The 25,297-nt window shown below is 41.5% G+C and overlaps 1 protein-coding gene across 1 annotated transcript in view; it reads right to left on the reverse strand.

Moving 5' to 3' along the window:
• Window positions 1-1,154: 1,154 nt before the first annotated feature.
• Window positions 1,155-25,297, reverse strand: part of WNK2 (WNK lysine deficient protein kinase 2) — a 176,401-nt gene continuing 152,258 nt past the window's right edge. Inside the window, exons 26-28 of the mRNA XM_065407824.1 lie at window positions 21,262-21,306; window positions 19,654-19,913; window positions 1,155-1,505 (exon numbers count right to left, since the gene is read on the reverse strand). Coding sequence (XP_065263896.1) covers window positions 1,155-1,505; window positions 19,654-19,913; window positions 21,262-21,306 — 656 coding nt within the window. The remainder of the gene's footprint in view (window positions 1,506-19,653; window positions 19,914-21,261; window positions 21,307-25,297) is intronic.

Raw genomic sequence — 25,297 nt, forward strand, 5'->3', positions numbered from 1 at the left:
AATTCAAACAAACCGTGGTCAAACACCAAAACCGAAGGATTCACTGTTCACATAAGAAAAAAGAAAAATAAGAGCTTCACATTTAATTTCCTTTCAGTGCGAGTACTGTTAGCACTTCAGTGACAAAAAATACCATTCTTAACCAATACTGCTGACAGAATTGAAGGGAGAGTACATGCAAGTACTATACTTACATACTTCTTACAGTAACCTGGAGATGGGTTCTCCTATAATCAAGATTTCAGTTAGATTTTTCAGTGATGAAACATGCACGGATTTGTAATTTAACTGAATTAAACAAGCCCATTGGGGGAAATAAAATGTAATCAATTTGCTGCTGAACTAAAACAAAGCAGTATTTGCCTGCCTGCTCCCTGTAACAAAAATGAGTTGTCATCTGCAACAAATATACCAACAACAGCATAACGGAAGGAAATGCACGGCCCAAAGCTATTCCCTATACTTATGTACAACGTACTTTCATCGCTCTCGTAAATGCTTGTATTTTAAAATGCATATATTTCACTACTCATTGTACAAATGCAAATGGATTTAGATCAGCATCTCAGTCAAACCAATCTCACCTTGCAAACTTCTGAAAAGCCTTAAAAATTTAAATTCAACCCACTAATTAAAATAAAAGCATTTACAGTAGAAAATGGAACGAAACTAATCAAGAGCTTCAATTGTAAACCTTCAGTATTTTTGCAAATAAAAAAAACACAACAATTTAAACTCACAAGCAGATTGTAAATAAAATACACCTTTCAAATATTTTTACATCTCTTTCCAGCTGGGACTGAAAAGCTTAAATTCAAGGCACTGTACTCCTGCAAGGGTTAATACAATTTTGTAACCTTCAATTCAAGTATATTAACTTTAAAGATTGCAAGTGTAGAACACGGGAACACAAGAGAATAAAGTGTCTTTAGCAATGAAATTTAAGCAAATATTGCCATCACAAACAAACTACCTTTCGTGAAAACATTTCACAGTGATTGCTTGATGCAGTGTATGGCTGTGTGTGCTATTAGGCCTGAACTGAGTGCCAGCAGTAGAACCATACCTCTTCAAAACACATATGGCATCTATAGGCTCAAAACACTCAGCATTCCAATTTTGAAATCATCATTATCTATCAAAAGGCAACAAAGCTATGTTATTTTCATGTTAGGGCCAGGTGGATTGACAGCAGGCTGCTGCAGTGACACTGGAAACATCTGCAAGCCAGTTTTGCCAAGAGCTGGAAACTGTGCAATGCTCTGAGCTCCTACAATCCCAGGTTGTGCTGTTGTGCCCGACCACTGTACTCCATAAACTGGCGTAGGGAAAACTCCTCCATATTGACAAAGAGGCATCACATAAGGTGTTACTGTGCCAGAAAGGGTAGTACCTGGCATAGGCACTGGCATGGCTGGCGAAACTCCAGGAGCTAACGCGGCTGACATAGGACAAGACACTGGAACAATGCACTTTTCCCCCACTCCTGTTCTTACTGAATTAACCTATAGAAAGACAAATAAAAAAGCAAAGCTATTAAGCCGATCTTCTCCGCACTGACCAATGCAGCATTATATTTTCTGAACGATAAAAGTTGTGTAGAATTGGTCATTTTCAGCTCAGCGGTGGCAAGTGATTCAGCTCTGACGTTAGTCTCACTCCCTCAAGTGGTAAAGGCTTTGAATGACAGGGTGCATACCACCACACTCCACTGACCCTTTCTAACAGAAACCCCCTCTGTGTGAGACAGAGATCGGAAAGGAATGCAAAGAATAACTTTGCACCAAGTTCCTTGGCCTCTCCACTATTAAACAGCTGCCATTAGACTCTTCTGGTAGCCTCCGAAATAGTAAACTTTGCTCTCTCTCAGCCCGTGCAAGAACCAGGTAGGTTCTATTCACCCTCCAACTCTAAGGACAGGGTCAGTTTGGGAAATAAATTAATTTTGATGTGGGAAAAAATGCAGATGCCTGTATACATAATAGCTGTGTCAACTCCCTAGCCTAAAAGGGGCAGGCAGGCCAGGGTATGCCACTGAACCAGGGGGAGAACTCAACACAAAGCCACAAAAGCAATTTGTTGTAAAAGGTGATCTGTAAGATCCCCCAACTCCAGCTGGCACTTATGCCTGCCCGAGACAAACAAAACCGTAGCCCAATCTCATGTTAAACTTCCTCAGTTCTTTAAAATCCCAGCACAACTTTTCCAAGGAGGGGGGGTTTAGCCCTCAGTAGTTCACCTTCATTGCTCACTGAAACAAGGGTATTTGGAGTTTGCATGGTGGGGTGACAGAAAGGGCTTTCTTTTCTGGGAATTATAAGATTAACAATAGAGCAAATATCACAGGAACGATTATGGTGCAAGACAATCTGGTCTCCCTGTGGACTGGGTTAGTTTTTAATTTCATATAACTTCCTGCAGTATTTGCACCAAATCAGCACCTATTCCTGAAACAGGTTTCAGAGTAGCAGCCGTGTTAGTCTGTATCCGCAAAAAGAACAGGAGTACTTGTGGCACCTTAGAGACTAACAAATTTATTAGAGCATAAGCTTTCGTGGGCTACAGCCCACTTCTTCGGATGCATCAGCCATACCATCAGGGGCTCGTTCACCTGCACATCTACCAATGTGATATATGCCATCATGTGCCAGCAATGCCCCTCTGCCATGTACATTGGCCAAACTGGACAGTCTCTACGCAAAAGAATTAATGGACACAAATCTGACATCAGGAATCATAATACTCAAAAACCAGTGGGAGAACACTTTAACCTGTCTGGCCATTCAATGACAGACCTGCGGGTGGCTATCTTACAACAGAAAAACTTCAGAAACAGACTCCAACGAGAGACTGCTGAGCTGGAATTGATATGCAAACTAGATACAATTAACTCAGGATTGAATAAGGACTGGGAATGGCTGAGCCATTACAAACATTGAATCTATCTCCCCTTGTAAGTATTCTCACACTTCTTATCAAACTGTCTGTACTGAGCTATCTTGATTATCACTTCAAAAGTTTTTTTCTCTTACTTAATTGGCCTCTCAGAGTTGGTAAGACAACTCCCAGCTGTTCATGCTCTCTGTATGTGTGTATATATATCTCCTCAATATATGTTTCACTCTATATGCATGCGAAGAAGTGGGCTGTAGCCCACGAAAGCTTATGCTCTAATAAATTTGTTAGTCTCTAAGGTGCCACAAGTACTCCTATTCCTGAAACAGAGATACCAGTGTTCCTTTTAATTTGGAAATCTCAATATGGAACAGGTCAAATGGATAAGATTGGCTCAAGTGGGGAATTTTTAAGGACAAAAAGCAAGTATGAGTAAGACATAAGGGTGTGTGTGTGGTGGTGGGTTAGTTTTTTATATTTTATTTTTAAAGTATCAGTGATGTCATCGAGCGACTTTTTGCTTTTGGGGCTGGAACATCTAGTTGTAAAACAAAACCCTGATTTGTAACCAGTGCAGAAATATTTAATGGCTTTTTGTTTGTTTAACTTCATATCTCAAGTGAAGTTTGAGTCTGACTGTGTGTTATCAATATATTAAAATATATATGACACCTGTATGGTGGGTTTTAAAATCAGGGATGCAGCAAACTCCCCCACTAAAAATAATGGCATGAACCAGGGTTCTTTTAACTTTTTTGATTCTTTTACATTGTTAATTTTGTCAAAACTATTGGTATATTTTATAGCAGTCAGAATATAGCCAATTGAAAAGCAACAACAAAACAACACGAACTGAGAACATATCTATAGGACAGGATGATTTTAAAAAAATGTTATTTAAGTCCATATTTTAAGATACTAAAAATGGTGTTTTCAAGCAAACTAGATTGTTCTAAGTAACTGACAACAGTTTTACTGCGTATATGCTTCACTCCAATTTACAATTGATTATACTGCCCCAATAAGCAATAGACTATATAACATTACTGGAAGTCACTAAATGGCACTATTGCAGATGGTTTTGCTACCTCTGTTTACCTGAATGTATAAGAATCAGAACTTGAAGAAATGCTTATTGTCAGCTGTGATACAGCTCTTTTTAGATACTGAGAAGTATGGTTCTACCTTGGTGTGTGTATGTTTCTTGCTCTCTCTCAACTACATCACTCTTGGTCACAGCTGCTTCTTATAGATTATACCCATAGAGGTGGACATAACATTATCTTGTTCCCAAAAAATAAACCCCACACACGCAGGCTATATCTTGTAAAGTCGTGACAGATTAATGTTAACATTTCGAGGACTTCTCTACTGCTTAGTACATGCTGCCAGAAAATGACCAAATGAACACTTTATTAATTATGGCTGCACTCCAGCTATTGCCTCTTTCTCCATGTATAGGAGGTTGACTGTCAAACTATTTTTCAGCAACCTTTTTGTGATTCTCCAGCTGAACCTCGAAATAATATCTTCATCGATAATCCTCAAATGTTTTCAGCAGTACTCTTGCATCTCTCAGCATATTCTGAGTGTGATGTCACAACCAACACCCCTGCCAGGGCCTTCAGAACCATGCCATGGAGTGGAGCAGGTGATTCTAGTTTCAGTGAAGCCATGGACTTTCATTCTCTGTGCTCACTTAGTGCATAAAGTTCAAGGCAAAACCTGGCCAAATCTGAAATCCTTGTCCAAATACTGACCAGCAGCTTGAATATCTGTGTCATGAGGAAAGGTAGGGCTGTAAACCAGGTCAGCTGGGTATTTCATGCAGTCTGAGGATCAGCTGGGTATTTCATTACATCTGAGGACCAGGCAGATATTCCCACTGATGCACACTTGAGGAATTTTGCCAGGCTCAAGACATAGCAAGGCACTGCTGGGGTTTTATCAGGTAAGCCACCCAGTGAACTGTAAACATCCACCAATAGTTCCAAATAAGAGTTGGCGGACCCCATAACTTATCGTTCCAGTGTCAATTTCAGAGTTGGATTCACAGCTGAGGTTGAATTATGTCACTATTTTCCCCCTCACCTCCTGAGATGGCCAACTCCATGCTGATAGAAGCCATTTTCAAATCATTAGATACCTGCTGGACCAGATGTCCTATTCTGTTGGCTAATTTATTGTCAGCAAAGCTGGCTACATCCATTCGTGCCAGTTACTCATTTGGAAGGAAGTTCTGATGCAGGCTCATTTTTACCCTGTCCTGATGACTCCTGGATATGCATTGCTCATCAATGATGAGTGTGTGATGCTAAAACAGAAGGCACTGTGTAACTACAGGGAGTCTTTTTATTTGCAATAGCATTTCCTGATACCAGCATCTGCAACATACCTTGAAATACTTCTGGTTGGCATGGATCATATATTTTATACTGAAGTTGTCTTGGGAGGTGTAGGACTATCAGATGTTGGTGTCCTGGTGCAAATGGTACAAACACCAGAACTTTGTGTTTCATTCATTCGGTTAAGAAGTGTGAGAATGTGCGCGTGAGAACCGTAACAGTCTTTGCAGAATATTTTGGAGTTGTGTCTCCTAGCTCATTGACAATGTTTCCAAAAAAGCTCTGGGATGAGAAAGAAGTAGAGCTGTGTCTTTACTTTCTGTCTGATTCTTATACACCATACCATGACAAGTGGTCAGTGGTACAGAGTCACATGGCTAATCCTATTCTGAATGGATTTTACATAAGTCACAGTGTTTCCCTATCGGTTTCATTTTAGGTTTCTTTCTGCTTTTTGTTCTAGACATTTTGTTTATTAAGCTAGCCTGGGCTTAACCATGCTGGATAAACAAACACATAGTTCTCACAATGAATGGCTCCACCAGATGCGTTGAAAATTGCATCTAAAGTCACACGCGATACAAATAACTTCCCTGGTAGAGAAATTTAGAAAGAAGTGAATTATGCTAAACCGAATTAAGGCCTCTTCAATTCCGAACAAGAATGTCCACACAGGGGTTTAATGCAGTTTAATTAATTCACTTTAAATTCACACCTTTAGTTGGCTCAGATTAATTTTCCTGAGTGGCTCATATAGACAAGCCCTAATGAAGTTTTTAGACATGCTAAAAAGCATTTTATAAATAAAATATTATTGAGAGGGAAGGAGGTGAGCAAGTCATTTTTTTTCTTCCTCCCTTGATAATCCTTCCCCATCACATACACTGTACTTATCTTACTTTAACAACATTCATAACTACGCAAACAATGCATAATTATACATTAGGAAACAGAGTCAACACAGATGACATGTCTCTATGATACATAAAGCTACCGGACATGCAGTAGCTGAAGTGAACATAGGACAAACCTTAAGAAACCACCACGGCCAATCGTAGGCGTGCGCACGGGGTGTGCCGGGTGTGCCCAGGCACACGCTAATGCACAGGTGGGCAAATGGCTCCACTCCCGGGCCGGAGCGCCCGGCCGAACGCAGCAAGCCGCCGGCCCCTCCCCGCCTTCCCTGGAGCCATACTGCTGCGCGCGCAGTGCTCTGGGGGCCGGGGCTGCGTGCTCCCGTGGGGCAGTGTTTGGCTCTGCAGTGAGGCAGACATGCTCCCCCCTCCCCTGGAGCCATGCCACCGCGCGCAGCGCTCTGGGGGCCAGGGCTCCGCGGGAAGTCAGACACACTCCCCCCTCCCCAGGAGCCATGCCGCCACATGTGCAGTGATCTGGGGACCGGGGCTGCGCGCTCCCGCGGGGCAGTGTTTGGCTCCGCAGGGAGGCTAGGCGCCTCATCTCATGGTAAGGGGTCCGGGGCCAGGGGGGTTGGATAAGGGGTGGGGGCAGTCAGGGGACAGGGTGGGTTGGATGGGGGGGTGGGGTTGTATGGTTCGGGAGTTCTGGGGGTCCTGTCAGGGGATGGGGAGCAGTTGGATAGGTGTGGGAGTCTTGGGGGTCTGTCTGGGGGCAGGGGTGTGGATAAGGGTTAGGGAAGTCAGGGGACAGGTAGGGGGTAGGGTCCTAGGGGGGCAGTCAGGGAACAAGGAGCAGGGAGGCTCTCTTAATGGCTCTCCATGCGTCTCTGGACCCTCTCAGCTGTCGGGCTTGGACGGAAACATTGCCTGAGGGTAGTGAGAGAATGGGTTATCGGTGAGGTGGGGGTGGGCGTGAGCCCGGTCAATAGGGGCAACCCCTACCAAGATCTGAGCCTTTTCTCACACGCCCGTTAGAGCTCGACATTATGCTGTTTGGGACCCCTCTTTGAGGAAAGCCTCTGGATTGCAAGTCCAACCGCTACCTCCTCGTGGTGAGAGTCGGTAACTGGCTTGGATAGCCAGGCGGATTGCGGAGGACGAACCCACATCCCACATTCAGTGGGGTGTGGGATGGGGTTGGGCAGCCCCATATGGTGCCACATGGATGCCCCCCTGGTAAGGGTAGCCTCCCCCAGGTACGGGTTGACTCCCCCTGGTAAGGGTTAGATTCCCCCTGGTAAGGGTAGTCTCCCCCAGGCACGGGTTAGTTTCCCCCTGGAAAGGGTAAGTTTCCCCCAGGTACGGGTTAGTTTCCCCCTGGAAAGGGTTAGTTTCCCCCTGAGAAGGGTAAATCTTTTAGCTATGGAAAAAAGTAATTTATATTTTTATACCGGATTGGCGCTGGACCGGGTTAATAACGCCCCCGCTGTTGGCTTTGATGCCCCGGCTGACAGTGTTAAATATATTAGGGGTGTGATTAGGGTCGCTGGACCAATGGATAAAATGGTGTGGACTATAATGAAGTCTCATGAGCATGAGAGTGAGAATCAAGTCCTCCCAGTGGAGCATGGAGAGGAGGTAGAGGAGACTGTTTGTGATGATCATGGTGAGGAGATTTTATCTATCTTACCGATGGTTTTTACAAGGGACACTTTTAATGATTTAACTATGGAAAGTTTTAATCCAGATTTTAAGTATTTAAGTACATTTGATGATCCATATGTTAGCGAATCGGGATATCTTAATGCTCATTTAGTTAATGGGTCTAGTTTATTAAATAGTTTTAGACCAAGTACTGATTTTAATAGGGATCGTAATAAGGATCTTAACAGTACTGGTAGTAATATAAATATATTAGAAAGTAGTTCGTGGAAGGATGGGGTTTTTTATTTAGAGTATCCCGTTGATAGTTTTAATTGTCCAATATGTCCCCAGATATTACCAACATTTGGTAAATGGGCCAAACACATTAATGTGGTTCATAAAAGTAAAGCCATATGAGTTGTATGTAGTAAATGTGGAAAATCTTCTCAATATCATAATATAGCTTGCCACTACCCCAAGTGCATACCCAAGAAGGCGGATACCCCAATGAAGAGCCATACGTGCTCGGTCTGTGGGCTTGGTTTTCATACTAGATCTGGATTGAGCCAACACTGTAGACATAGACACCCTGCTGTGAGGAATGAGCAAAGAAAAGAAGATATGGCTGCTAAAAGTAAGATCAAAGAGGGATCGACTAGATCTCGTATATGGACCAAAGATGAGGTTGCGCAGCTTATACAGTTGGAAAGGAAATATATTGGGAAAAGGAATATAAATAAATGTATTGAGAGCGAGATGAGGACCAAAACGAATAAACAAATATCAGATAAAAGACGAGAATTAGCAAAGAAGAAGTTAGTGGTAACAGGAGATAGGGAGGAAGTGACTGAGGTAGAGGACATTAGAGTAAATATATTAGAAATTCCGCCCCCAAGAGAGAGGATTTTCCCACTAAAAGGACATCCAGAAGTGGATTTAGTGAAGAAAATATGTAAACGGGGAAAACAAAGTAGGGAGGGAAGAGAAATAATAAATAGTTTAGGGGAAATTGAAGGATTATTAAAGGAGGATTTAACAAAAGCTCTCGGATGGGCAATGTTGGAAAAATTATGTTATTCATTAGTAGAGGGAAAGGACCCTAGAAATGAAAGTCAAATAGAGTTGAGGAATAAAGGAAAAGGGAAGATGAGAAAGGAGGGGAGAAGGAAGCAATTTAATGCAATTAGGAGATATGCTACAAAGAAAGCTAAGTATAAATTTTATCAACAATTATTTGATAAGGATAGAAGAAGATTGACTCGCATTATAACGGGAGAGCCAGATAAGGCTAAGTGTGCTATCCCTATGAAAGAAATTGAGGAATACTATGTGAATATTTTGGGAACAATTGGACATGGTAATATGATAGGGTGGCCATCATCCACAGAGAATGCGGATAATGATATATTAATGAGTCCGATCTCTGTGGATGAGATTAGAATAGCTTTAAGAGAAATAAGAAAAGATAGTGCTCCTGGCCCAGATAAAGTAAAAGTGAGCAATTTGTGGGATATTTTTAATTTAGACTCCTTAATACTTACAAAAATTTTTAATATATGGTTTCTAAATAGACAGGTACCAGATGAATTTAAGAAAAATAGAATGATTTTAATACCAAAGACACAAGATGAGGAGGAAATGAAGAAGTTAACATCTTGGAGACCATTGACAATTGGGTCAGTTTGGATTAGAATCTATACCAAAATATTAGCAAAAAGACTGGTGGAAACAGTTAAGATATGTAGTAGACAAAAAGGGTTTATATCCGCTCCTGGGTGTGAGGAAAATATTGCTATATTAGATAATTTGATTAAAGGGGCTAAACGAAATGGGAATGAAATTGCAATAGTGTTCGTAGATCTGGCTAAAGCTTTTGATTCTGTGGGACACGGACATATAATAGCCGGGTTGAGAAGATTTGGTATAGATGAACATTTTATAGATATTATTAGGAACCTTTATGATAATTGCACAACTAGGGTATGGGTGGGTGATGAAGTTACTGAGTCTATTTTAATTAGGAGGGGGATCAAGCAGGGTGACCCGTTGTCCCCAATTTTGTTTAATATTGCTATGGATCCCCTTTTAACTAGATTAGAAGTAGAAGGAAGTGGTTTTTATGTTAAGGGTAATGGTGTCACGTCATTGGCTTTTGCCGATGATGTGGCAATTTTAAGTAGCTCATATAAAGGAATGATTAAAAGTTTGGGTATCTTAGAGGAGTTTTGTAAAAATACTAATCTCTCTGTTAATGTGAAGAAAACGAAAGGCTTTCATATTTTAACTAAACATAAAACCTATGTAGTTAATCCTAAGGATAATTGGCAGATAGGGTCAGAGGAGATTGAATATGTTCAACCAGGGGATTTTGAAAAATATTTAGGAGCTAGAATAGATCCCTGGATAGGTGTAGGGGGACCGGTACTTAAAGAAAAATTGAAAGATTGGAGTGAGAATTTAATTAAGGCCCCATTAAAACCGGCCCAAAAAATATTAATTTTACAGACATATATTTTACCGAAGCTATTTTATAATCTTCTTTTAATAGAACCCCCTTTTAATCTTTTAGACGATCTTGATGTGTTAGTTAGAAAAATAGTTAGAGAGATTTTACATTTACCTCAGTGTACCACAGATGGGATATTTTATTCTAGAGGTAGGGATGGTGGTTTAGCTCTCACTAAGTTTAGTGTGCAAATCCCAAATATGTTAATTCGTAAATGGAGGAGACATATTGTCTCGAGAGATGATTGGATGGACCTATCTTATCTATATGCAGGAGAAAATCTTGTGGATAAAATATTGTCATTTAGTGCAGTAACATCTCATCCCAAGAAATGGAGGGAAGAGGAATTTTTAAGATGGTCGGAACTGAGATGTCAGGGAATAGGGATAAAATATTTTAAAAATGATTTAATTAGTAATTCGATTTTTAGAAACTCTAGTAAAGTTAAATCGTCAGCGTATATCGCAGCATTGCAGCTTAGGGCAAATATTTATCCTACTAGGGAGACATTAGCAAGAGGAAGAGGAGGTGTGAATGCTCTTTGTAGATGGTGCGGTAAAGTGCGGGAGACTGTTCCCCATATCTCAGGACAATGTTATAAGACTAAGAATGCTAGGATAAAAAGGCATAATAGAGTAGTGTCTGCAGTTGTAGATAAGGTTGGTAAATTAGGGTGGAAGGCAATGATAGAGCCCCATTTGAGAAATAGTAAGGGTGAGTTAAGAAAGCCGGATATTATATTTATAAAAGGAGATACAGCAGTGGTGGTTGATGTTACAGTGCGATGGGAGGATAATGCCGGAAGTTTGGAACAAGCCCACAGTGAGAAGGTGGCTTATTATCTTGAGTTAGAGGAAGAAATTAAAAACTTAACGGGAGGTAAAAATATTCAATTCTTTGGTTTTGTGCTTGGGGCGCATGGCAAGTGGAGTGAAGGTAATAATGATTTGTTACAATTATTGGGAATGGACAGAAGTAAAAATTTTAAGGAGAGTATATGTAGACTTGTTTTATATTCCACTATTGGTATGGTGGCTATATTCAGTGACAGGTAAAGATCCCGGAGTTTCCATTCCGTGTATCTTGCCAAAACTAAATTTTAGCTATTTTGGTTTCCATGCTCTAAATTTTCAAATTTTTAATATTGTTTTGAACATTAATTTATTTAGTGTTATTTAATATCTGTCCTTCAATAGAATGGTTTTAATTATATAATAAATACTTATTAATGGATGAAATTCCAATTTAAATTATTAGTTTATTTTTATTTATTTATTTATTTTTAATTACTGGATGTGGATGTGGACTGGCCGCGTATAATAACCAGGAAAGGGCAGGTAGTCACGCCTGTACATAAATAGGGGGTGGAGTCCTGGGGGGGCAGTTAGGGGCAGGGGTCCCAGGAGGGGGTAGTCAGGGGACAAGGAGCAGGGGGGGTTGGGGGTTCTGAGGGGGGAAGTCAGGGGGCGGGAAGTAGGAGGGAGTGGATGGGGGCAGGACTAGGGCAGGGCAGGGGTGGGGCTCCCTGGGTGCACACCCTAATGAAATGGGCTGCGCACGCCTATGCGGCCAATGCAACCAAGCCATAGAGAACAGAGTGAAAAAACTGATGCAGGCTTCTATCCAAAGTCCACCCATTCTGCTGGAACATGTCATGCCCTGGTTCTCTCAAATGGAGTAATGGAAGCTCCTCCTCTCTCCAGCTTCCCCACCACTCACAACTGCAATCCACTCACAATGCTACAGCTAAACAGATCTTCCTTTCCTGGTGTGTTGGCTCTGCCAGCATCCCTCTGCTCTAATCCCCTCAATCACTTCCTGTCTAGCTACACCTCAAGGCTGTGTACAGCTCCACTCCTGCCACCTCTCAACCTTTCTTTCCACATATCCCCCCCCTTTGCGTACTACACCTTCCCAACTCTTCTGACCTTTATAAACCTCTGGTCTCTCCAGTGGTGTGGGATCTAGGGGTGTTGCCACACTCCCTGTACAAACACCAAAGACATGGTTTCCATCATCAGCACCCCCTGTCCCAGAACCCCTAGGTCTCTCCCGTGGCTTTTTCACACTCCTGCTTACACCAGGAAGAACAGTCACACTCCTGAGCACCGGATCACCTCCCTCCCCTTCAGATCCTTCCTTAGCCTTTTACTGCCATCCTTCCCCTTCTCCACTGCTATCCTCTTCTGTGCCCGGTATACTCCTAAACATTAACTTACCAAATACATCAACACACAAACAACAGTAAAACAAACAAAATGGAGACAAGTGACGGTAAGTAGGAAACAGTTGTCTTTTTTCTGCTCCACCTCTTTTGCCTCGTCTTTTCTCGCCAGGCTAGGTCTAATGTGCCAGTCACACCTAGTGTGTGATAGATTGGTGTATATATCCTATTTGAGAGAGATTAAGTCTGGTCAGTTCTCACAGTGCAGCCCGAGAAGATTTTTACTTCAACCCAACTTGGTGGGGTGAGTATGATCGCTGTATTAGCTACAATACTACTAACAGTAATAATCTAGTATAACCACCACCAAACAGGATACGGCTAGTGCTGGTGGCTAAAATGAGTAGAACAGAGTCCTCTTTCCTCCTGTCATTGGACAAGAGATCAAAATACCAAGGGGTATGAAACAATTGAGAACTGGCATCAGATGGTCCTGTCAATGCCCACTTACTTGGCATCTAGACAAGCGAGATGTAGGGAAAGCCAGTCGGACAGACGGGGGAGGATAGTGAGTAGTGGATTCTGTTCAAGCACAGATTTAATTACAGTTCCATTATTCTTCCAAGCCAACCGATATGGAACACAGCAAAACAAGTGCTGACAATCTCCCTTCCCTGTCCTTGCCCCTATGCCTACTTCAGAATTCTTGCTTCCTAGACAGTCAACTAGCTAAACCAAAGCTCAAACAGATGTATGAAGTTTTGGTAACAGACCAGCTTTATGACACATCCCATGCCAGTGACGGAAATGAGGCTGCACCTTTTATAGAGCAATCACATCACCGACTCAAAACATTTTTTTCTGCTCACAGCTTTCCTTTGTGGTTGTTTCTTTTATAGCCATTTAGAGCTCACGTAGTGGCAGGAAGGAAAGCCCCAAGTTAGTGAATCCCTTGGTTTCCCTGTCATCTTCAGGTAATACGTTTATCCAAAGAACATTCAATGCACTTTATACATAAGGCAGTTTTTATGTTACTTTCTGCATTTCCTATGTTTTTGTGGTGCCCACAACTACCTATAAGAGTTGGTTATTTCAATACTTGTCCAGCATGGATTAGCAGTAGTGAAAATTTTCTTATTAGGTGGTTTGACATCAATACCTACTAATTATCTCCCTTTACATTTCTACATATACTGTTGGATGATAAGTTTTCATGCATATTTCCTGTCTGAAAGGGAATAAGTCACATGAAAGCTCAGATGAAGACACTCTACCGGTGTTTGAGTGTTCCATAACACTACTGAAAACTGGAAGGTATTTTTTAAAAGAAGGTAAAGGGTAGTGACTATATTTCATGCTCAAAGTGCCAGGCAACATGGTGTGGTCTACTGTAGGAATTCTCATTTCAGTAGGAACAAAACAGAAAGCTGTTCCCTTTTCCCCCTTGGAAGGGAAAGTTAAAGTCCTCCTTTGCCAGCCCAGTCTCATGTATTGCCTACTATGCTTCCAACTATGGAGAGAGGGAAATTAAGAATGAGAAAAACACTATACGTCTGTATGCAATTGGTCAAGCACATCCACCAACATTTCAAAGAGCTGTTAGTTGACTTCCCCTTAAAAGAGCAGCTCTCACTTTAAAAAGTTACCTGTAATATCTTGCACTCACACAGCAAACAATTTGCCTACAGCAATAAAAGGACCTTAAGGGCAACAGAAATGTTCTCTCAGAAAAAATACAGAGTTTGCTGACCGTGTTATAGGCTGAGCTCTGGGTTCATGTGTGCAACTCCTATTAATATTAATGGAGGTTCTGAATAGAAAACAGGCACAATGAAGATGTACAGATTTAGATGGAAGAGACTTTCCAGCCCATCTAGTCTATCCTCTGCCAGTGCAAGTTTGTCCCAATGTTACATCACGATTGCTTTGCCTAGTTAAAAAAATACTAGACTGACTCCGGTGGTAGGACTGCCGCAGACGTCTTTAGAACCTAAAAACGGCCATACTGGGTCAGACCAATAGCCCATCTAGCCCAGTATCCTGTCTCTGACGGTGGTCAGTGCCAGATGCTTCAGAGGGAATGAACAGGCAATAATCAAGAGATCCACCCCCTGTTGTCCAGTCTCAGCATCTGGCAGTCAGAGGGTTAGGGACACCCCGTAATGGGGTTGCGTCTCTGACCATCTTGGCTAATAGCCATTGATGGACCTATCCTCCATAAACATATCTAATTCTTTTTTGAACCCAGTTATATTTTTGACTTTCACAACATCCCCTGGCAATGAGTTCCACAGGTTGACTGTACGTTGTGTGAAGTACTTCCTTTTGCTTGTTTTAAACGTGCTGCCTATTAAATTCATTGGGTGACCACTGCATCTTGTATTATGTGAAGGCGTAAATAACACTTCCTTATTCATTTTCTCCACACTATTCATGATTTTATAGACCTCTATCCTATCCCCCCTTAGTCATCTCTTTTCCAAGCAGAACAGTACCAGTTTTTTTAATCTCTCCTCATATGGAAGTTGTTTCATATCCTTAATCATTTATGTGGTCCTTCTGTTTACTGTTTCTGTTTCTAATATATCTTTTTTTAGATGAGATGGCCAGAATTGCATGCAGTATTCAAGGTGTGGGTGTACCATGGTTTTATTCTGTAGCATTATGATATTTTCTCTTATCTGTTTCCTATTGCTTCCTAACATTCTGCTAGCGTTTTTGACTGCCGTTGCACATTGAACAGATGTTTTCAGAGAACTATCCAGTGACTCCAAGATCTCTTTCTTGAGTGGTAACAGCTAATTTAGACCCCATCATTTTTATGTATTGTTGGGATTATGTTTTCCAATGTGCATTACTTTGCATTGAATTTCATCTGCCATTTTGTTGCCCAATCACCCAGTTTTGTGAGAGCCTTTTGTAGTTCTTCAGTCTGCTATCTTGAGTAATTTTGTATCATCTGCAAACTTTGCCACCTCACTGTTTACACCTTTTTTCCAGAACATTTATGAATATGTTGAACAGTGCTGGTCCCAGTACAGATCCTTGAGGGACACCGCTATATACCTCTCTTCAATGTGAAAACTGACCATTTACTCCTACTCTTTGTTTCCTGTCTTTTAACTAGTTCTGGATCCATGAGAGGACTTTCCCCCTTATCCTATGACTGCTTAGTTTGCTTAAGAGCCTTTGGTGAGGAGCCTTGTCAAAGGCTTTCTGAAAGTCCAGGTACACTATATCCACTGGATCACCCTTGACCACGTGTTTGTTGACCCCCTCAAAGAATTTTAATAGATTGGTGAGACAAGATTTCCCTTTACAAATGCTGTGTTGATTCTTCCCTAACTAATCATGTTCATCTATGTGGCTTATAATTCTGTTCTTCACTATAGTTTCAACCAATTTGCCTGGTAATGAAGTTACGCTTACTGGCCTGTAGTTGCCAGAATCCCCTCTGGAACCTTTTAAAAAAAATTGGTGTCACATTAGCTATCCTCCAGTCATCTGGTACAGAGGCTGATTTAAGTGATGGGTTACATACCACAGCTAGTAGTTCTGCAATTTCATATTTGAGTTCTTCAGAACTCTTGGGTGAATACCATCTGGTCCTGGTGACTTATTACTGTTTAATGTATCAATTTGTTCCCAAATCTCCTCTACGGACACTTCAATCTGGGACCGTTCCTCAGATTTGTCACCTAAAAAGAATGGCTCAGGGTGGGAATCTCACTGATGCCCTCTGCATCGAAGACTGATGCACAGAATTCATCTAGCTTCTCTGCAATGGCCTGGTCTTCCTTGAGTGCTCCTTTAGAACCTCGATCGTCCAGTGGCCCCACTGATTTTTGGAAGGGTTTCTGCTTCTGATGTACTTAATTTTTTATGGTTAGTTTTGGAGTCTTTTGCTAGTTGCTCATCAAATTCTTTTTTGGCCTGACTAATTGCACTTTTACACTTGACTTGCCAGAGTTTATGCTCCTGTCTGTTCTCCTTTGTAGGATTTGACTTCCACTTTTTAAAAGATGTCTTTTTGCTTCCAACAGCCTCTTTTACTCTGTTGTTTAGCCATGGTGCCTTTTTGGGGGGAGGGGGGGTCCTCTTTTTTTTTTTTTTTTCTGTAAGAGATTTGATACAGAGTTATATATTTTAAAGCCAGAAGAGGCCATTGGATCATCTAGTCAATCTCCTGTATATCACAGGCTAGGGAATGTCACCCATTTATCCATGCATTGAGCCAAATGACTTGTGTTTGACTAAAGCAAGAAAGGCATTCAGTCTTGAATGGAGGATGTCAAGAGATGTAGAATCCACATCCCTTCCCCTGGGAGTTTGTTCCAATGGTTAATAATCCTCACTCTTCAAAACATGAGCCTCCTTCTAATACGAATTTATCTGGATTGAATTCCCAGCCCAGGGTTCTTGTTATACTTTTCTCTGCTAGGTTAAAGATCCATTTAGCATTTTATATTTTCTCCCAGTGAAGGTACTTAGCCACTGTAATCAAGTCAACTCTCAATCTTCTTTTTGGTAAGCTAAACAGATAGAGTTTTTAAGTCTCTCCCTATACAACATTTTCTCCACCAGCCCTCATAATTTTTGTGGCTCTTTACTGCATTCTCTCCAATTTCCCAGCATCCTTTTTTAAAATACTGACAGCAGGTCTGGAAACACTATTCCAGGATTGGACTCCCCAGTGCCATACACAGAAGTGTAATCAACTTCCTGCTCCCACTTACTACTGTGACACCAGTGGGCAATTTTTCCTGTTGTCCAAGTTAAGTGTTTCTTGGCTCAGCTTCATCCTGTTTCTTCTGGTTATTCCTCTGTGATCATCATAAACCATTTTTGTCTCCCTTAATTTGAAATCCATCCAAACATCTGTAGACTCAGGGAAGATTTTAACGCCCAGTGCCACTGGAAATCTCCCCCTTAAATCACATCTGTTGCCCTGGTTTTGCCAGCAAGGGCTGGAGTTCTGAGTTGTGCCTCTCAACTGGCATAGGCCAGAAGAGCAGAACCAAGGGCAAGTGGGGGTAAGGTGGCTGTGAACTACCTTTGCACCCGCAGGATTCAGGGCTGCTCTACAGGCCAGTGTGGGCTCCAGTGTAAACCAGAGTGATCAAAGGATGCTCTCGTTAATGATAGTGTCCCAGGGCTGCCTGTGGCCTGCTCTGCAGATGCAACATCCAGAAATCCCTGTAGTGCTGTGGGGACTCGCCACCTGCCCTGGCCCTGCCTCCAGCATGGTCCCTGCCAGGCTGAGCGCACAGGGCTGCTTGCACTGGAGAAATCATCCTGGTCGTCAGCAGTGGGGCTTTTACAGCTCCTGTATATCAGTACAGTGGCATATGGGGTCCTGGGTGTTTGGATTTTAACCTTTCCTTGTAAGTCATTTCTTCTAAAAACTCAACTATCTCTGTTACTTCCTGGGACAATAACCTTACTGTAGGGTGAAATATATCCCCAAACACTTTGCAGAGTATATGTGGAGTATCTCCCTCCATCTCCCCTCCCCCACAATATTCTGCCACACCCGGGATGGACTATGGGAGCTGTTAAGCACTGCATACATCACTGAACAGTTTAGGATAGGAAATAAAGACAACTGCTCAATGGCTATTATAAAGAGAGTTAGGCAAAATACACTGTCATTACCCAAACTGGAACTTGGGCAGGAGACCTGGACTAACAGCTCTAACTTGCTGAAGTCTTAGCAAAGGCGGCTTTCCAACTGCCAAACCCCTGTCGTGGTGTGTAGGTTAGGAATGGGCAGAATGACAGCTATTGTATCCCCCAAATCACTTTCTGAAGCACCTTTGGGGATCTCCCATCCAAGAACTGACCAAGCAAAAGTACGGTTAGCTTGCAATAACTGACAGGATCTACAGACAGATATGGGTATTGTTGTGAAACGATGTGCTCATTTATTACGTCTCTGGGCAACAAAACTGCATCATCATTATGTAGAGAGGGGTTATGACCCCCCCCCCCCCCCCGTTAAGCTCTGGCCACTCAATAGAAAAGTTACGTTTTAAACAGTTTCACTGTACTGTACGTTTGTTTTCCCCATTAAATCTGCCGTCATGTTGCAGTGATACCCATTTTCACTGTGTCCCAGGAAGGGAAGTCAGCAAGCTCCTAAGCATGTGTTTGCAGCACCTAATTCAATGGGGGTGAATCTCCCACCATGACTGCAATGCACATTTTTTTAAAAATAGGGTTTTTCTAGTTTTTTTTTATTGTTTGTTTGCTTGGAGATTTGTTTATGTTAAAAAAAAGCAACGTTTCCCCATCAAGATTTAGTTATTTCGATTGGAAACGATCATTGTACAATTGCCACAGTGTTTTTTCCCCCCTCTCATCTTTATTGCTATTTTATTTCTTCTAGACTCAATTTTCAGCCTCCTGAAAAATGAAACAAGGCAAAAAAAAAAAAAGACTGGGCAAGGAGTCATTAAGTCCAGAAGAAGACACTGTAGGCCAGGAAGAATTGTGGGGCTTATGTGAGGTGTAACTGGGATTCATTGTTTGTCTCTCTCCTTCGTTTCTGTGCCTGCAGAGATTTGGCATAAGCTCTTATTCTCAACACCGTCAGCTCAGCCATGAAGTCAAGTGTGTGTGCGTGCACATAGATGCACGCACATCTCAGGATATTCAGCTGTGCCACTGAACAGAGGAGTAATGGGTAGGAGATGCTAGTGCTTCCACTCCTCACTGTATTCAGGGTCACCTTCGTGACTTTTTAAAAGTGTCTGTAAGGTAGATGTGACTAGTACGGCACTGCTCAACCAGCAAGGGCAAGCTAACTACCCAGTTGACACCCATCGCCTCTTCAAGACAGAGTATTCACAAAGCATCTGGCAGAACAAGAGCCCACAACATACTACCTCCAAGCCACTAGTCCAGCAACCATTCTATATGAGGAAGATTAACATTAAAAAAGGAGAGGGATTTTAGCAAAAGTAAAACCTTGTTTAAGTCAAGCAACATATGGATCACCAGTCAGCGTGTTGCTGTTTATCAACTCTATTAATTAGCAGTTCTTAATTTTAAAAATATATATTGGCCCATAGGTTGCCAAAATTAACTCCAGAAGACCAAAAAACGTAAGCTATTTTAGTACTTAGTGAAGTGAAATGGACATTGCAGTATATGTTAATTTATGTCCTCCTCCTCATATGAGTTCTGCAATGGCTGTCAGATACATGGCAAAATGTATGTTCTTCAAGGAGCGCCACTTACTCCACATGTCTCATTCTGTGCCTGCATGGGATTAGCCTTCGGCTCCATGTCTTGCCTTTTTTGGTTCTGCTTCAGTTGGTTTAAAGAAGGTTTTGACTGTGCCGCGCCAACAGTTTTGCTTGTCCACTGATCCACCAGTTTGTGAAGATCATCTGTGAATGTTCCTTTCTTGTTGTTACTGTTGTTCGCTTGCACCTGGACCTGCAGATTTGGTGGTGGTAGAGGCTCAGGACACGTTACAAGACTGTTTGTAGATGATCCTAGAAAGTCACACACAGAGAAAGGTCAGCTACGTCATTGTTAGTGCACCACTTTGCTGCTTGATTTATGTTTCTCCCGCACTAGGATTCAAAAGTTGGTATTTTTTGTCCTTTAATGTCCTCATCCCTTTCTAAAGAACATCTTTGCTTCAAAAAATGGTCCCTGTACCCACACTGATAGTTATGTTACTGTGCATCATCTATGCCCCAGCAGTACCTTCCCCCTGGACGAAGTTATTTAGTAGTGTTGATGTAACACCACTTATAAAAGTATCTCCACAGATCATTACCACTGGAATACAATTTGATGCAGCTACTGTTAGCTTCTGTGAATCAGGATTTTACCAGATCGAAATGAAATGCACAGATGATATGCACTTCTGTTAATATTTATGTGAGTTCACACAAGAAAAATAAGCTTAGAAAGTATAATGTAGGTTTCTAGTGTTAAGAGAGGACACTGTTGAGTTGGTGATGCTTCAAAGGCTACAGAAGCTTTCACTCTCTCTTTCTCTCTCACACAGAGTTATGGAAATATTTGTCCCATATCTGTGCTGGAGCTCCACTTCCTGGCAATTTAGTACTATGTCAAAATTAGCACCGAACGGGAAGTGATGAAAGGTGCGGATTTCAATTTCCAGGGAAAAGATTAAGTGAAACAGTTTTAACAAATACACTTGGATATATTCAAAATATAATTTTAAGCAAAGACCATCTCTTCAAGCAAAAAGTTCAGCGAATTGGAGTGAAATGATTTATTTATAAACATCAACACAGAGTCTTCTTTTTCTGCTAACGTGAATTTTCCAGCCAATAAAGTGCATTGGGAGTAAACCTACTGATGTTCCTCTAGTCACATAAAATACCTGCATCCTCTTTTAAATGATCATGCATTCAACCTCTGGTGTGGCTTCTATGTGACTCCTGCTCTCATTCTTTTGGGAAAGGGACCAGTGAGAAGATATGTATTTTGAAGATAAAGCTCTTCAAATAGTGTTCAATATTTCATGCATCTCAACAGGAATGAGGTCGCGTCAAGCTATAGGTTCAGCCAGCAGCAAAATGGCAGTTTTATAAAAACTGTACATAGAAGATTAGACACAAGCACTCTCTCACATCACACACACAGAAAAATCACAATGATCTTGCAGCATGCATGCTTCCCAAAGCGTCACAGGACATGCACTGTAACTAAAGAGATACCTGCTCACAATTCATATGCAGCCTAATTTAAAGTCAGCAAAGGTACAACAGCTGCTATTAAGTAAACAACTAGATTTTAGTCAAAAATAAATAAAACATCCCATGCTATGAAGGAAATACTGAGAAACAAAAATGGGATAGTTACTACTACTGTGATCTTTGCCTAGACATAGTCGTTTCAGGGTGGACCCTACAAGGTAGAACAATACAAAGACACACAGAGTTAGGCAAGACTAAACACAACAGGTTTGATGGACAAGCTTCTGTACTTTTAGGCAATCAAAAAGTAGTCATTATGCAAGGAGGAGCAGACAGAAAGTCAGCAGTTCAGGTGAGTAAAGGAAATCTAAATAATTGGGCAGCCCAAACCTATGTTAATGTGCAACCATACAAAAGCTTTAAAGGATATAACTGTGTGCCAAGAACAAGATTCAGTAAACTTGAAGATTTTTTTAAAAATCACCTTGGCTTCCAAATAGAGCTTTTTTTGATTCCTACTCTATTTCTGCAGGAAATGATGTTAATTCAGTTCATGATAGGATGCCAAAAATGATTTCAGTAACAAGTAAAGCTAGTCTGGCTGCAAAGACTAACTGTAAAACAACCCCAAACGTCTTGTTTTACCAGTCCAAAAAGATAGATTGTTCTGCAGGTCTGAGGCCAATTTTTTAACTGCTTCTGTAATAAGATGTGTGTCTAAATGCAAAATTCTAAACTAAAAAAAGCCACAAACTAGTTTCCCTTTCATGTCTTTTCAAGGTGCACAAAGACAGTCCAGGCACCAACAACAGAGGTCTCATTTTTAACCATACTGTGTATTTTTCAGTATTGCCTTATTGTTACATTCTCCATCATTATTTTACAAGTTCAGCAGAATATATGCTCTTACGATGCCAGACGTCCAGATTACCCTGTCTGAGTGCAAGGTCTTGCCTGGCAGGACCATCATTCCCTATCAGAATATCAAATTTCCTGAAAGATATTTTGGACTTTGGTGAGAAAAAAGTCTCATGATGGTATGGGCAGGGGTGTCTAGGCGCACTTCAACATATCAGCAAATCAGAGGGCACAGCAGAACCCAAGAGAGTGTGGTTCCCCTGCCTAGCAGCATGGCACCAACACACTATGGTACTATGGAAGAGAGCCAGGTTTAAGCTCAGGGGGCTTGGTTCCAAGTTTAATGGGGACTCTGAATGAGTCTTAGAAGCAGAGAGAAGGGAGACAATTCAGAGTTAGAACGAGAGGAAAAAGAAAAAAGAGAAACTGTTTTGGCTTGGGTGGCACAAGGGAAAAAGGGATCTGAAAGAGATTATTTTTATTCTCTACACACAGCTGAGTGATGCTATTCACCCTGTAAATAAACAGAAGGACATTACTGAGGTAGTGTCATGCTTGATTTGTACGTAAGCAAATCCCAGTATTTTAGTACTCAGCTCTTTACATTTAAAAGGCAGATACAAGCACACACAATAATAACTGAAACTGAGTTTGGGTTGCATTTGATTGATTTTTTTTGTCCTTTTGCTCTTCAACACCTCCGACATACCTTACCCTGCCTTTCCCCACCCTACAGTCACAGTCCTTATTACAAATGTCTCAGTGGGACTAAAATTAGGTTGTCATTTTGCTAACTATCTTGCAATACTGCAGAATGCATTTGGCTCCACAGCTAATGTACACAGTGAAAAGAACTTTTGTATTAGTGCCTGGAAAATATAAAAGCAGGCAGCAGATTACTGCCCACGCTCAGATCACTAAGTTTAAAAACACCCTGCAAAACAAACACACAAACTTGTGCACCATGTCAACTAGGGCCCCAAAGCTATAAGCACTTCAGCATATGAGTGGCTAGGCAGGTGAGTAGGCTCACTGAGTTTAATGGTATGATTAGTGTGTAAAGTTACTCAGCCATGTAAGGGTCTATAAGAAAGGAGCCTATTAAACAAAAACCATTAGGCAAGCGACTCACCAAAAATAGGGCTTACTTTTTCAAACAATACCTCTGCAGAACATTGCTTGGAAGACGGGAAATATGACCTTGACTGAGATAACACATGAAGCAGAGCACTGAAACAGTCTGATATGTTTATTTTTAAAATACCTTCAGGTAATATCCAGGGCCGGCTTTAGGAAGTGCAGGGCCCGATTCGAACAGTTTCGACGGGGCCCCGACAGGGATGACTAAAAAAAAACAAACCGTAAAAAAACACGTGGGGCTTGTACTCACCGGGCCGCGCTCCTAGTCTTTGGCGGCGGGTCCTTCACTCACTCTGGGTCTTTGGCGGCACTGAAGGACCCGCCGCCAAAGTGCCGCCAAAGACCCGGAGCGCCGCCGGGTGAGTAAAAATTAAAAAGGCGCCTCTAGCCAGGGAAGGGATTCTCTGCCACTTGCCCCCCACTCTGGGCGGCCCTGCCACTGGGCGCGGGGCCCTCTTAGACGCGGGGCCCGATTCGGGGGAATTGGTGGAATTGGCCTAAAGCCGGCCCTGGTAATATCTACAGCTGCTGAACATAAATTCAGGCACTTTATTTATAAAGGTAAATCCTATTTGTTTCAGAAGTGATAAAATAAATGCAAAGGAGTATAGGAGATGGAAAGCTATGAACAGGATGCAAGTAATTAAGATTTGAAGTCTGCCCTACCCTAGGGTGGTAACAGTAAAGTGGAAGGGAGTCCCTCAGATTTTAGATATCATCACTGAGAAATTAGGCAGCTACCATATTTTCCAGGACCCACAAAGTCTACTGTCCTACTTGTTCATCAACAGTTACCAAGAAGCCTGTAAGCTTAAAAAAAAAAAAAAAAAAAAAACGTATCAAATTTTTATAAACTGTTGGACCATTTTCCATCAGATGCTCAAGTATTTTAATTCATTGCTATATAGACACTTGAGAAAAAACATTTTGGGAGGAATTCATAAAAGTGCCAAATTTAAGAGCACACGCTCCAATGGCGCTTTTGAAAACCCTTCCCAAAGTCTATGCAAGATCTTTCATTGAATGTCTGATTCTCGTGGTACATAAGTAGGCTTGGCAGAATTGGATTTTTTTAAAAATAATTTGACAAATAACGTCAATGGTTATTTTTAAGCATTTTTTATATTTTCATCAATTTAAAATTTTGCAGCTGTGGGAAATTGTGGAGGGTCAAAAATTCAGGGGCGGCATGGTCAGACAATTATTTAATGACAGTAGATGTTGAGATTCAAAAAGTTTAAGCTTTATAACCATGAAAACATAAGCTGTCAACATCGTATGTCAAAATAAACAAAACAAATAGCCTTAAACCAAACGCTAATCAGTTAAAAAGCAACGTTTGTCTTACTTTGCCCATCTGTAAATTTTGATCATCATCGATGGAAATATTTTCTCCTCAGTTTGCATATGTACAGTGAAAATCGACATGAACTGACATTTACCGATAAAAATTGAATCCTTCCAAACCTATATATAACCACCAGAGGGAGCACAGGTTAACAATAATTCTGTAACTGCTCTGACATTGATTATGCCAAAAACATCCCATTCTATTAGAAATGCAAAGAAAGATCCAACACTGAACAAAGTTAACAGATCAAAAAGCGGTCTGGGAAAGACACTGTGGAAGTGTTCAGGCTTTGGGGTCATGTAAACAGTGGAGGAGGAAGAAAAATGGGGGGAAATAATTAGCCACAATTTTCAAAAGCAGCCCTTGATTTTGGGTGCCCCCATTGAGACACTTGGTGCCTGATTTTCAGAACCGTTGAGCTCCCAGAACTGCTTCTGGCCTCAACTGAAGTTATGGATTCTCAGCATTTCTGAAAATCTGGCCCAAGTTTCCTCAGAAGTTAGAGATCCAAAAATGAAGGTACCGAAAATAAGTGGCCATTTGGCCGTTTTGGTCAATTGTCTTGAAGTATCATTGTCTATCGTTAAATAGGAGGCACAGGGAGTTACATTCTAATTGGCCTTGATCCAGCAATTTACATTATGGAAGCAGACCGCTATGCCTGCACAGAACCCCATTAACTTCAATGGGGGCTCTGTGAGGGTACAGACCTCCACCCATATGTAAATTGCAGGATTGGGGGCAGAATTTGTAGATCTGAAGTATAAGTAGTAACAACTCTAAGTGCTGGTCTACGCTACAGAGGGGAGATCGATCTAAGTTACGCAACTTCAGCTACGTCAACGTACTTAGA

Source organism: Emys orbicularis, chromosome 7 (genome assembly GCF_028017835.1).
Source record: "Emys orbicularis isolate rEmyOrb1 chromosome 7, rEmyOrb1.hap1, whole genome shotgun sequence".
NCBI classification, from domain to species: domain Eukaryota; kingdom Metazoa; phylum Chordata; order Testudines; family Emydidae; genus Emys; species Emys orbicularis.